This window comes from Seriola aureovittata, chromosome 6 (genome assembly GCF_021018895.1).
Source record: "Seriola aureovittata isolate HTS-2021-v1 ecotype China chromosome 6, ASM2101889v1, whole genome shotgun sequence".
Classification (NCBI taxonomy): Eukaryota; Metazoa; Chordata; class Actinopteri; order Carangiformes; family Carangidae; genus Seriola; species Seriola aureovittata.
The window spans coordinates 7,585,198-7,598,858 of record NC_079369.1 but is presented as its reverse complement, the minus strand read 5'-3'; the positions used below and the strand labels follow the sequence as shown (position 1 = coordinate 7,598,858).

General features: G+C 43.0%; 1 protein-coding gene across 1 annotated transcript in view; it reads left to right on the top strand.

Annotated features, from left to right (window-relative positions):
- The window catches only part of ncanb (neurocan b), a 149,599-nt gene that overhangs the window by 60,587 nt on the left and 75,351 nt on the right, over positions 1-13,661 (top strand). The window contains exons 8-9 of the mRNA XM_056378756.1: positions 383-1,246; positions 5,717-6,916. Coding sequence (XP_056234731.1) covers positions 383-1,246; positions 5,717-6,916 — 2,064 coding nt within the window. The remainder of the gene's footprint in view (positions 1-382; positions 1,247-5,716; positions 6,917-13,661) is intronic.

Here is a 13,661-nt window from a genome sequence, read left to right as displayed (position 1 = left end):
GAACCTCTTCATTGCGTAAAACAAATTATGTCTTTCAGATAGCTAAAACCCTAACCCTAACCCCTAAAAGATAGATATGGTAATATCTTTTATTTAAATACATAGATTTGGTTTGTGTAAATAATATCGTAATTACAATCTCATTAATATGACATGTTTGGGTTTTGCAGAAGAAAAATCAAGTCGTGATAAAATAGTCACTCCACAGCTGTAGAGCATGCTCTGAATTTAATCTTGTTTTGATAGCAATAACAGGTTTCCTGCAGTAGAAGGGGAGAGGAAAAGTGAGGTCAAGTGGTGTGTTGTGCAGCAGCAGATAAAGCTGGTCAGATGAAAACCTGCACATTTGCTTTTGGTGAAATGTGGTTGTTTTGTGTTCCAGCCCACCACCCAGCAGAGGTCCAGGCTGCAGAGGCCCAGGCTTTACACCAGACCAACATCAACCCCGCAGCACAGGCCACCTCCTCAGTCACTGAAACCCAGCAGAGTGCTGTTTTTCCTCAGACCTCCACCTGGACTGGCCTGGTCGACTTGGACAAAGCCGGAGTGCACTCAATTGCTGCAATCAGCAACTCCTCTGAGATATCTGAGGAGCACATAGTCATCCACTTAAAGCCTGAGGAAGGTTGGAAAGAAGGGCAGGATGGCCCTACAACCAGCCAACCCAGCCAGGAGGAGAATGATGGCCCTAAGAGCGGCAACACTTTGGGCCTTTTTGATCTTGAGAGCCTGGAAAGTCATGGAGGTTCTGCCCATGAGGAAGAAGATGGCAGCTATTATGGATCTGATTCCCCAACATTATCATCCATAGCTTCTTCAACTCCCCAGCCGCAGACGGGTAACAGTGTCTTGGCTGAGTTTGTGAACACTCTTATGAGACCCTTTAGATACTGGGCTGGAGGTGAGGAAGGTGAAAAGGAACTTTCAGTGCCTGAGGAAAAAGCAGGAGAGAACCAGACACAGAGTGAAGCATCCAGCAGAAACCTGAGTATACCCAAAGCCAGCAGAAACAAGGGCAGCATGGACAACGCCATCATGGAGCACAGGAGTGGTAGTTTTTCCTTCAGGGCTCCTACCAGTGGACTACAGAGTCCAGTGGAAGGTCTGTCTGAGCGGGAGAAAGAGGTGATGCCATTGATTCGATTAGTGCCTGCAGTCCAAAGCACAGGGAAAATCGACACCAGCACCCAGCCAGCAGAACAAGCCTCCAGCACATCTGCTGACAACCCTCTGTCCACTGTTAACGGTAAGAGCCCAACATTGATTTTCTTTGTGTATTTAGGGATCACCTTTAACCTTTAAAACAAATAACCAAGTGTGAAATTGATATAGAAACGAGGGTGAATTGAAAAAGTCTCATTCCAAGTGTAGGCGTGATGCATTTAAATGTCAGTGGTAAATGTAGAATCTGTTTATGTCATGCTTTTTAAACAGTCTCCGTCTCTCCATTCCAGTCTCTCTTCTTTTCCCCTGAGTACGCCATAATATATTCCTCTGCAGGGCAATTTGAAGTACTGCTGTAAATTTAATTAAACAGTAATTGCAAACAAACAAAAGGGGCATACTACATACAGTAATGCAAAATGTAGTGGAGTGGAGACTGTTCTCCCTTCATTCTCATATTTATTGACAGAGTGCTTTGTTTACAGTACAGGCTGTCAGAAAGAGTAACAGCTAAGCTTGAATTTTAATTCACTGTGATTCTTTAAAAGGTTAGCTCACATATAAATTGTTTGTGTAGAACAAAGCAGAAACTGATGAGAAAAGCAATGCAACTTGGCCAGACATGGATGGAAGTTAAAGGACTCCATGCTGAGACACAGAGAGAAATGCTCTGTGGGAGTGTGAGAGGGCCTGACAAATGCAAGTCCATTGTAATTCTCAGCGTGTTAGTTTGTGTGTGTGTGTGCTGCATGTGTGAGTGCTGAAGAACCCGGACGCCCTGTCAGACAAGTAACACCTACAGCAGAGGGAATTACCCTCAGGAATTGGTGCAGTATAACATCGCTATGGGTTAGAAAAGGTCACCCGGTCACCATTTTAAGCTCATGGTTTCTTGAAAGCACCTTGGCACCAAACCCCCAAATCACCTTCAGGGGTAAAGTTAGACTACTGGAGCAAGGCACCCACAAATGCACCAGATATAAACAGAGAGGGAGCGTATCGCCTTGATTTTTATTTTAATGGCCACCACAAATAACACACCCTTGGCATCAGCTAAAAGGGGAGGATACAGAGTAAGACTAACACTCTCCCACAGACAGCCAGAAGAATGATTCAATAAAGGTGCTAGGCTTCTCTCACTGAGCAAACGTAGGCTTTATTAATATAAACACTCACTGCTTTGCTACCTGAAATCCGATGCCACCCCTCCAAGGTATTAATGAAAATCCAAGCATTAGACAGTATGCATTATTCACAGCCGTATCCAATTAACGTGGAGGTTGGACTGTCTGCCGTTCGCTCTCACCTACATCTGTGTCTCTGCCAATTAAGCTCCGGCTCTCTGAAGGTAGGCGGTAATGATCACTGCGGCGAGGATGAGCAACACGAAAGTGGGGATGAGGAGACCGAGGAAGGTGGGAAGAAAGGGGAAGATGGAAAAAGGGGGGTGAGGGGGAGACGTTTCTTTCTTTAATGTTACCTGTTGATGGAGAGCTGCACAACTGATGTGTCTTCTTAAACTAGCATCAGTGAGGTGAATTAACTCTGTGATTGCACACCGCAGGCTATCCTTTGATTCTCAATACTCCTTAGTAATTGATGGTGCCATGTTGCGTCTTTGATTGAGGGGGATGCAAGGCTTGGCTGTGCAGACAGGTCAGGCTTTAGATATCAAATTACTGTTTTTTGAAAAAGGGTCTCTGAATGGAGAGAAGTAACTTCCATTATTTCCCCTGCAACTCAAAATATTTTGAACATTTTTGGAATGAAGTATTACATTCTCTAGCTATTGCTAGAGTGATCCACATCCAACAAAAGCATGTAGAATATGAGTGAGCTCCACATGCAAGTCCTGGCTGTCAAAGAAATACACGTCTGCTTCATGCCAGTCTTGTCAACCCCAGAGACTGAATTTGTGTGATAGAAGACAGTGGGGTCTGTACCCTGACACTCAGTGTAGATGCTCCAGACATGAATTATATGGCCATGCAATAACGTCTCCTCAGTGTTTTTTTTTTTTTTTATTAGATGCCATATCTGCAGATGGGCTGAGGTGGCACTGGTACCACTACCACCGCTCTCTGTCTCTCTCTGTCTCTCTGTCTCTCTTTCAATCTCTCTCATTGTCAGCTTCCACTCTCACAATTTAATATCATGTCTGTCTGACCCGAGGGAGTCTCTCAGCCCGTTTACTCCGGTAAAGTGGAGTCAACACAGCAGAACCACTCACAGTGGAAGCACACAATTACTGTCTGAATGGGGTTTATTATAAGATTGTTTGTGTTTGTGGTTTTTCCACCAAACAGACTTAAAGCAGCATAGCTGAACTTTAGCCGTGCTCCGAGTAGCGCCATGAAATCAGCCAAACCTATGCCTAATTGTCTCATTTTATTTATTACATGGGTCATTACATAGATGATCAAACCAGATTAATGCGTTTAATTATTCTCACTTTCATCAGTGTGTGTAGTAAAAGTATGTAATTGGCTATTTGGATTATTAATAGGACAATTACGCTGGCGTACATGGCTCGTATGGAAATGAACCTCAGGCTCATAAACCTCACTTAGGCATAAGGCAACAGCGGACTTTATGAATAATTTACATACATCTTAATACTTTATGCGTGGACATATTTGTATATGTTCTCCCTCTAAATTGTAATTTGTTGTGCTGGGTTGTGTTGCACATAACTTCCCCCTTCTCAGTCATGTTCACTGAACTGAGGACAGCCAAACTGAGCTTAGCGACGATGATGGTAGCAACACTAGTTCGGCCTCTCAGTAACACAACGGCACTGCTGCCCCAAAAAAAACACACACACACACACACCCTCCGTGAGTCACACATGCAGACAGCATGAATTATTGATGGTGTAGACAGAGTCTGGTTTAAAGCTGCAAGCTGATAAGGTACAGTGGACCACTTCATCTAAATAAACAGGTCTAGATGGAGCTTGTTTTGGACCAAGTCATTTGCTTATCTTGTTGAAAGTGCTCCTGCGTTTTTCCACATGGCTTCTCTCACCACGGGCAAATGTATTCCAGCAGGAGGTTGTTTGGGTAAAATAATCTACAGGGAAAAATAAAAACAGGGACAGAGAAGAGAAGTACGAAATTACTTTGAATACATCCTTTCATCCTTTTGGTGTGGATCTGTATCTGTGTGCATGTATTTGTGTATGGGCTTCCACAAGCAGTGGCCCCCATCTCTGTCTACAAAGTCCAGTAACTTTAGTAGCCACACTGATCAGAACCAGTGGTGATGAAAAAAACCCACAATATCCAATTTACAGTAAATTACAGTTAGCGGCTCCTTCCGTTTTACTACAAAGAAAGTTTAGCTGAACATTTTAAAGTCTTTAAAGTCTTTTTTTTTTTTTTACAGACTTCCAAAACAGGAGAATATATTAGATACAATACTGTACAGACTGTTGGAAAATGTTGCTGTATTAATACATAAAAAGTCATGATGGAGCAGTGTGGGGAAGACGAGAACTAATCTAGGACTGTAACATTACCTGCTGTAGTAATTCAGTTTCCATGTTATTTGGTGAACGATTGCAAGAATGAGTAAGAATTGCACGGCAGCAGCAAGAAATTGCTGTTGTGTTTTGAGGGTTATTAGAATTAAGACAGCCAAGGAGTGTCACTGTAGACTATATAGTAGCAAGACCCACATCTGGGCCTGGATTAAAGGGCCTGAAAGCATATTTTCTTAATTCTCTCTTATTTTCACTATTTATTACAGTGAGCGATGGACTCCTACATGCACCTTTTATGAGAGTTAAACCAACTGTGGGCATTTCACATAAGTGGTTTCTGTATTTGTGTTTTTGTCTGTGATCTAATCACTGGTTTGAAGTGGATGGACTCAGATCAGAATCTGATGTCAGTTTTAGGGTTGTCAATCAAATGTCAATCATATTTGATCAAATCAAACCCACAGAGGCCTGATGAAGCAGATTAGCTGAGTTTTTGAGTATTCGGTTTTTAATAAATAATTCTTAGGTAATACCTAAAAGCTTTTAAAGCAAACTTTAACTTTTATTGTTGCTAATTTAGTGATGAATGTGTAATACGATAGAGAAAGGGGTAACATTTGTTAACAAGTATTCTGGGGCTTTAAACCTTCTAGTACTTTTCTGTTTCATGGTAAGATCCATGAACAGTGGGGACACAATCCCAAAGGATGTGGTCTGAATTTGATACACACTGCCTGCAGAGAGTTGATTAATTTTACTATCCAAAACAGAAACTGGTTTGCCGTGTGCACAGAAAAAATGTGCATACGCAGTAAAAACAAATCACCGACATGGTTCACACACGACTAAAGTCCATACTGGTGAACAGACACCACACCACGGACTATAGTCCATGATGAAGATACAGTTTCATGTTTCCATAGTAACGGTAATGGTATGTCATTGGGCTCATGTAAGCCAGGCTTGAGTTTATAATTGCTTATTCCACATCCATAAAATTAAATCCACCCCGTCCCCTGATAATGGATTCATATTAATTAGTCTCTTCTGTCTCTTTGTTCCCTGTAGAATTCACTGCATCAAGTCCTGATGAGAGATCGTCTCCCAGTGACCATGTCAACATATCTGGTCCTCAGGGTCCCAGAGGAGACCCAGCCTTTGCTCCTGCCCCCAGCAGCCAGTTTCGGTGGGCCATCAAGTCCATGCATGGCGCTAAACTAGGCCCCCCTGGAAATGTGGCCTATGTGGGTAAACGTCCCACCTGGGAGCCCATGGAAGCCAAAGCAGGGCCCCTTGAGGTGATGACTCTGCCCACCTCCCTGCGACAGGACAACCCAGAAAATTATTCAGGCGAAGGAAAAGACCAGGACGGAGAAGACACTACCACAACTCCATCAGCGACTACAACTACACCAGGGGAGGAGAAGGGGATAGAGGGGAGTGGAGAGGGGAGCAACTTTCCTAGTGGGTTTGTGAAAGTCCATAACTTGGACAGCAGTGGTGTCAAACCGAGTCCTCAAACAGAGTCTTCACTCAGCCGAAGTGAGCTTGTGACTGCGACTGAGCAGACTACTCTGTCCCAGTGGCAGCTAGTGGAACAGCCCACCACCCCACCTCAGGACCCCCAGGAGCCTGACACAGCAGAAGAGGCCAAGGGAGAGATCCTCTACGTCCGCCGGCCTACTGATAACCTCTCCTCTGTCTCCTCACGCAGGGGAGAGGGTAGCTCAAATTCAGGATTTACTCCTGTTTATCGGAAACACAGCAAAGGAACAAGCAGAGAGGAAATGGTGACTTCCACACCCGAAGCCTTGATGGAGGTTCTGACGACCTCTGAGGTGACCACACCAGAGCCTCTGACGACCAGAGACACACAGAGGACAGATCCTACCACCACAGCAACCAGCGCAGAAAATCCCTCCACAGAGGAGCCATCTATTTCCATTTCATGGGTTCAGGAGGAAAAAGAAAGTGCACCCAACCGGCAGGAGGATCAAACTACTCCAGCACCCAGTGCGGGATCTCAAACGATTGCAGGGGTCATTCAGTTGACCACCCTTGCGTCTGACTCCATAGTTGGCGCCACAGAAATGGAATCCAGGTCTGCAGTGTCCGAATCCTTCGTGGTGGGAAGTCGGTGGACACCTTCCAAAGGTGTGAGCCAAAAACCAGAGGAACACAAAGCCGGGGAGACGACAGACAACAAAGACACAAACAACCCTTTTGGCATTCTCGTACCCAACTGGGCCTTTGGTCTCATCCCATCAGGTATGTAAGCTCCCCGGTGTTCGCAATGAATGAACTGTACTGTCATTATTATCTTCATGATAATGAGTGATTACATCATCTGCAGCGATTTATTTAATTATGTATGCAGCTCAGTGAGAGCCAGAAACATCATGCATATCATCGGCATCCTGAGGTGACGTACAGTGCAGTAACAGCAGCATGTTAACACTGCCGCACGCCCTCCACCTGATTTCACAGCCTCTGCTCACCAACTCACATATATATATATATATATATATATATATATATATATATACACACCTCTATTTCCTTACTCTGTCTGTCTCTTGTCGTTCCATTCTACATCTCTGCTCTCTCTCTCTCTCTCTCTCTCTGTTACTCTGACATACATCATGCATTCTTAATTCAGGCTTGTTCTTTCTTTTTGCCTTCATATCCGTTTCCCACTCCATCCCTTCCTCCCTGGTTGGTGTAGCGACAGCTCCACACAGAGAGGCAGTGCACTGAGGTGAGACCAGCTAGGTCTTAGTGAAGTAATTAGTGGGTCAGAGTGAGTGCAATTAGGTGAACTGGAGAGAGGCAGAGATCCTAGTCCCCAACAAATCAATGTAGACACAAACTACAAGATAGGACTCGTAATTGACTGCGGTCTGTTCTCCTTTCTCATTTTCTAGTTTGTTCATGTTCACTCGTGTTCAGCTCAACTTTCTTCTCTGACTCTCTATCCCCTGAACTTGTTGTTCACGATAATAAACCGTGTCAGTGCTGTTTGTCTCATCATGCTCTCACTGATCCTTTTGATAGTTAGTGGATGTGCTACTGTGGCAGATAACCACAATGTAAATTAACATAACAAAAGCTGTAATCATAGGGGCACTCGTCTTTTTCCTCATCTAAATTTGTAAACTTGACAATCAAAATGTGTTTGCTTAATGTTTAATGCGTCTGTCGTCCTTTTTATTCTGCGTTTCTGCTCAACTAATGCCACTCATTCATCCTCAGCTCAGTTTATCTGGTATTTTCTGGGTTTTGAAAATACATTTTTTTAAATTATGACTCGGATCATTAGTCATTCTGCTCAGCAAAGTGCAGTTCTCAAACTTTTCTTCATGAGTCATCACATGGACAGGTTAGAGCTGATAGGGATTCAATAGTTGCATTTACATAAAGCCTTTTATGCCACTAATGATCATGAAAACAACCTTTTAAGGGTACATTTGTCTGATGTTAAAACCTCAGGAGGAGGAAACATTCAGACAGTCACTTAATTCTGTCAAAAGAAGTGGCAAAAACCTTTTGTAATAAGTTTTACAGATTAATATTTGTATTGTATTGTAGAATTCCTTCCATTTTCTATGTTTTTGAAAAGCCGTGCTCTTTTTTTTTTGTACCTCACCACTTGATTGCCTCCATTGTTTGGTCATTTACAAGCACACTCCACCAGTGGTAACTATTTTGTGAGTAGTCATTCTTTCTCAGAGGAGCTATCTTTGGTCAGGTGATATCCTCTTGCTTGCAGGGGGATTGTGACATGGGGGACTTGCATTCTCCCTTAAACGTTGGTTTCAAAAGAAAACACAGCGGCAAACCAATAACAGCCCTGTTTGCTTGAGGGGGTGTAATCAGTATATTTCACATTTTCTGAAAGCTTGCTGTAGAGCATGACCATGAACCCTTAGATAGTCATTTTATTGAGTGAATGTGTAAATACTTTGAGATTGATTCAAAGAAAACTTTCAGGTTATATAATTGCAGCTCAAGCACACTTAGTTCCTTTCTTTCTTCAGATGAAATGGTAGTCTCAATACTCACTGTATCACCCTGCTGTCTATTAAATAATATGAAAATTCAAAGAAAACAGTCAGTACAAGAGCACTTTTTTGTCTTCATCAGTATTACTCCGGTGACATTTGAATGGAGTGAGTGGGCCCAGCTCTTGTTAAGCGATTAGAAGGATGAGACCCCTCCTTCTGCGTGACCTTTTGTAGTTGTCAGTTATAGTACCGGGAAAATTACAGCAATGGTTGTCTGCCCATTACAGCAAAGAGATAGAGGCAGAGAGGTGGGAAAGGGCGGGAGGACAGACAGGGGAGGTAGAATAGGGGGAGGGGTGTAGAGGGAGAGAGGTGAGAGTGTCCTCCACAATGCTGTGGGTAGGAGTACATAAACCTCTTTAATCAATGATCAGAGACTACACTAACACAGTCCCACGGGCCTCCAGAGAGCATGTTGTCCTTAATCGTCATCTTTCCTTCTTCTTTCTTTCCTTCCCTTCTGTCTTTCTTTTCGTTCCTCTACTTCCTTCCAATCTTTATTCATTGTGTGTTATCAGAACAGTCTCAGACCCCCTATTTGGCCATATATCAGAGTGATAAGACACTGGTATATAATGCCACATCCAGCATTTCCAATTCCCCATCGCTATGGCCTCCAGCTAAACCCACACAGATGGGTGGACACACACACATGAAAAAATAAATATATGTGAAGAAACAACAGCACGCCAATCTTGCTCAGGAGTAAACCTCGATAATCCATCCCACATGTCGCATCATCACACACACACACACACACACACACACACACACACACACACATAGAATATGTCTTAATCCTCCAACGAACACTATGAAAAAGTAAACACATTTTATTTTATTTCTTTTTTTAATTAGTCATATCTTCATTTCCATATTGTATAATCCTAAAGACAGTATTTATGGAAGTTTGTAACACTGCAAAGACGATACAAAAGTGGTTGTCAGTCCTGCGAATTCCAACAAGCGTGGAAATTTACCAAATGGCCCAGAGCGCTGGCATGCGGCCGTTTCGAGTGACGAAGCAAGGCGGGTGGATACAGTGATGTCGGCTGTCCGTCCAGCCTTTAAATTACCAATGCCAGTCTGATACTCTGGCAAACAGACTACAGGATACCTCTGAGTTATTGCCATCTTGACTAAAGCCTTGTACTGGGCTCAAGATGGATCAGACCTCTGGCAACATCAATAACACGGCAGCTAGCCCTCAACCAAATTAGAGTGTTAAATTTGGAGGAGAAGAGCCAGTAGATTGAAGTGTGTGTGTCTGTGTGACTGTGTGTGTGTGTGTGTGTGTGTGTGTGTGTGTGTGTGTGTGTGTGTGTGTGTGTGTGTGTGTGTGTGTGTGTGTGTGTGTGTGTGGTTGGGGGGTGGAGGTTGAAAGAAGGAGATAAATGGAGACAGGGACAGGCTGGGGTGGCATATTATCAGTATGGGTCTGTGGATAGATGTTCAGTTTGTCTGCTGGCTGCTGGAGTCCTCGGATAGGCTGTCTGGAGCAGCGAGAGGGCACATTCTCAATTCTGCATATAGAAGTCTATTGATTTTCCTGCCTCTGCCTCCCTGTGTCTCCCATCTTTTTTTTCTCTCTCTTCTCTGTCTCTGCCTTACTAGCTTTTTTCCATCTCGCTCGCTCCCCATCTCCCTGACTTTATGTCTTTTATTACTCCTCTGGTCATTGTTATGAGTCTCCCTGGCATAATGTTTTGATAGCCTCTTGAACTCCAATGCGGTACAACACAAGGCAGTCAATTGCCATCTAACCGTATCTGTCCCCTGTACGTTCCTCAGCCTCAGCAGGGTCCTCGTCACGGCCTTTTAAAAAAAGAGTCACCTCCCTTTAAATCCATCCACTGCCTAATCTGTCATCCTCCTATCTGCTTCTTGTCTCCAAGTTTCTCTTCTTCTTTCTTTTCATGGTGTAATTCCACCATTTTTCCATATCAAACACTGCTGCTGAATCTAATCCTGTACTATTGGCTGCTGCTTATTAAATGAATGGAATTTCTTAAAGAAAAGCCTTCAGGGACACTGGGCTCCATCGTGGTGTGGGTTGAAACGGCGTTACACACCGCTCTGTGCTGACTGAGCAGAGGCTCTTTGTCTCCTGTTAACCAGGGAAATAACGAAGCAACCACAGTGTTGAAAATGAGCTTAAGTAGACTGTGGTGAGAAATCACACTGAGCCTTTTGTGTAAAATGATGATGCATAGCAGATTAAACTCCACTGAGTTTGCTTTAAGTCCCTAAAGTCATACTCCCCGAAAACACCTATATATATTCTTACCAGCACCCTCAGATCAGCCTTTATGTCAGGAGCTCTGACCCTGGGTCTACAGTATACTGTGGCTAGCAATGCTAACCTGATATTGCGGGCAGTGGAGGCCACCACATACTAATGTGTGTTGTTTAACCTTGTTTGTGGGGGTAGAAGAAGTATGTTTGTACACAGGGTACCAATGGGGTTGGTGAGAGTCAAAAGCCATTTTGCAGTTGGTGTTTGGACACAATCAGTTGCAATATGGATAAGCTCCTCATCATCTGCCGACGAGTATTGGACTAAAACAATCTGGACAGCTTGTAACACCTGCAGTAACGTTAGCTGCAGAGATAAGCTGTTCTAACTCTATCTGCACCAATCATCGTAATGCAGTCAGAGAAGATATGTTAGCTGTAGCTGGTTAAAGGCTAAGCTAGTCAAATAGGCTAGGCTACAAGCTAAACTGACAAGGCAGCGACAAAAACTAACATCTTAAAGTCACAGTGAAACAGCAGTTAAAGCAACTTTAACTGTAGAAATGTGACGCATTTCCAGGTGAAACGGAATATAGGTGTCGTTACGAGAGGGATTTAAATCAAATCCTTGAAATTTAATTGGATTGTGGGAGAAGTGGGTGTGGTGTCAACAAAATTTCAAACACACACCCCACCGTATGTATGACATTACATATAACGATACATACAGTAACGATACATATGTACAAATGCATCGTTAATGGAAGGTAGCAAATGTAATGTGATGGAGACTGCACACAGAGACAGTAACAGAACAGAAGAAGAGTGAAGAGATTGAAACAGAACCTTGAGGAGGGAGAGAGAGCGCAGACGGACATTATCAATCTCTAGAAAGTCAAGATGTGTCACACATCACTGCCACATTTGATGTTGAATTTCTTCTCACAGCAGTTTTCAGCCTTCAGGAAAGCGTTGTTTACACGTGTGTAAGCACAGCAGATTATGATACACTCTCCTCAATGGACCAAGTCAAGTGCTGAACCCGGAAAGGTCATTGAACATTACAGCGAGCATATTGATATGAAAGGCAAATATTTGCTGCAATATTTTTTAACCGTTAAATTAAAACAGGGTTGTTGTTTTTTTCTGTACAGCTCGCACGAAGCTCAAGTGAAATGTCTGTTATCACTGTTCACTGACATTTTGGGGATTGAAAAGTTCATTTATACATGTAACAGTCAATGAAACAAACAGTTGTTTGTAAAGCTAATGCACCATCAGAATTCTGCAATGAGCCTGAAAAAACACAGAAAAGCTGTCTCAAACAGGCATTCTTATGGCATCATAAAAATGCTTTATTATCTTTGCTGCCACAACAAAACCTGGTGATTATTCAGCCTCTAGGAGCCCCATCACAGGCAGCTGTATTTTATTTTCTAGATTGTATGACCCACAGCTCCCATTATGGCAGATGAATGACTAACTCTCTTTGACTGTTACTGGTGGCAGATCTGCAGCAGAATTGAAAAACAAGTTTTGTTGTTGTTGTTGTTGTTTTTATGAATATCTTCTCTTCTCACAGCCCTCTAAAGATCAGTTGGGAGGCTGACCGAAGTGCTGCATTAACTTCAGTAGCACAGTAACAATGGATGCTTTGCTGTGGTTTATTGTTTCCCTGGGCGCAACGTGTGCTTTTTAATCATGTGTTTGTATTATTACTACACTGCCTTATGCTCTCATATTCATAAAGCATTGTTGTGAGGGCATTTGTGGTCTCCCTCTCACATTTAACTTTTGTTACCTTTGCAGTTTTGGATTGGAAGTTTACAATCATCAGTGCTATTCCCATATCAGCCAACAATAATGAAGATTTGTTCCTCTTGGCTTTGGATAAGACGCAGTCAAACCAACTGGCTCAATGAAGAATAAAAGTAGTAAAAGTAAAACATTTAACCAGATGGCAGATGAAACCATCAACTGCTTGTTGGAGCATTCAGGCGTTGTCATCTCATTTTATTGTAGTCATTTTCATTTAGCCGTCTCTGTAAACTAGATAAGAGAAGACCTCTGCTGAGCCATATGTCACCCCATTAAAAACACAGACAGTGATTCACAGAGAAGGGTTGGGCTTTTTTGGGTTTTTTTTTTCCTTCCCTGATGCATCCCTATCTGTGAGTTTTTATTGTCAGGTACAGCTTTAAGGCCCCTGAGGGTGCGTAGAGTTTCATAAAGCAACCAACAACATGACCTCTGTGTGCCACCAATTGGGGAATGATGGGAGGGATGGATCGAGACAGAGATCTTGGCAGGCTGCTGTCAGAAGGAATATAATCCCCTGTGTGGAGTCATTGCGTGGCTGTGCAGAGCGGGAAAGACTAACCTGGATGGGTTATTTGGGTAACTGTTACAGTGGAGCAATTCAGGCATTATCAGATTAAATGTCAGGAATCTGCTTCCTTTTACCGAAAGAATATTTCACTTTTCTATCAGCACCATGCAGGTCTGTCCTCTTAGAGGGCAAAGAAGGGAGGAAAAAGTAACAGTACACAGTCAGATCAGTTTCCTTCTGCATTTATTACCTCTAAACGAATATGATGTGGGTATGGATTTATTAAGATGTAAAACTGCTCACCACACACAGTGGAAATAGTGGGTCTATTATGCCTGTAGCACATCCAACAAGATTTTGAATAGAACGGTCGCTGAAATGTGAC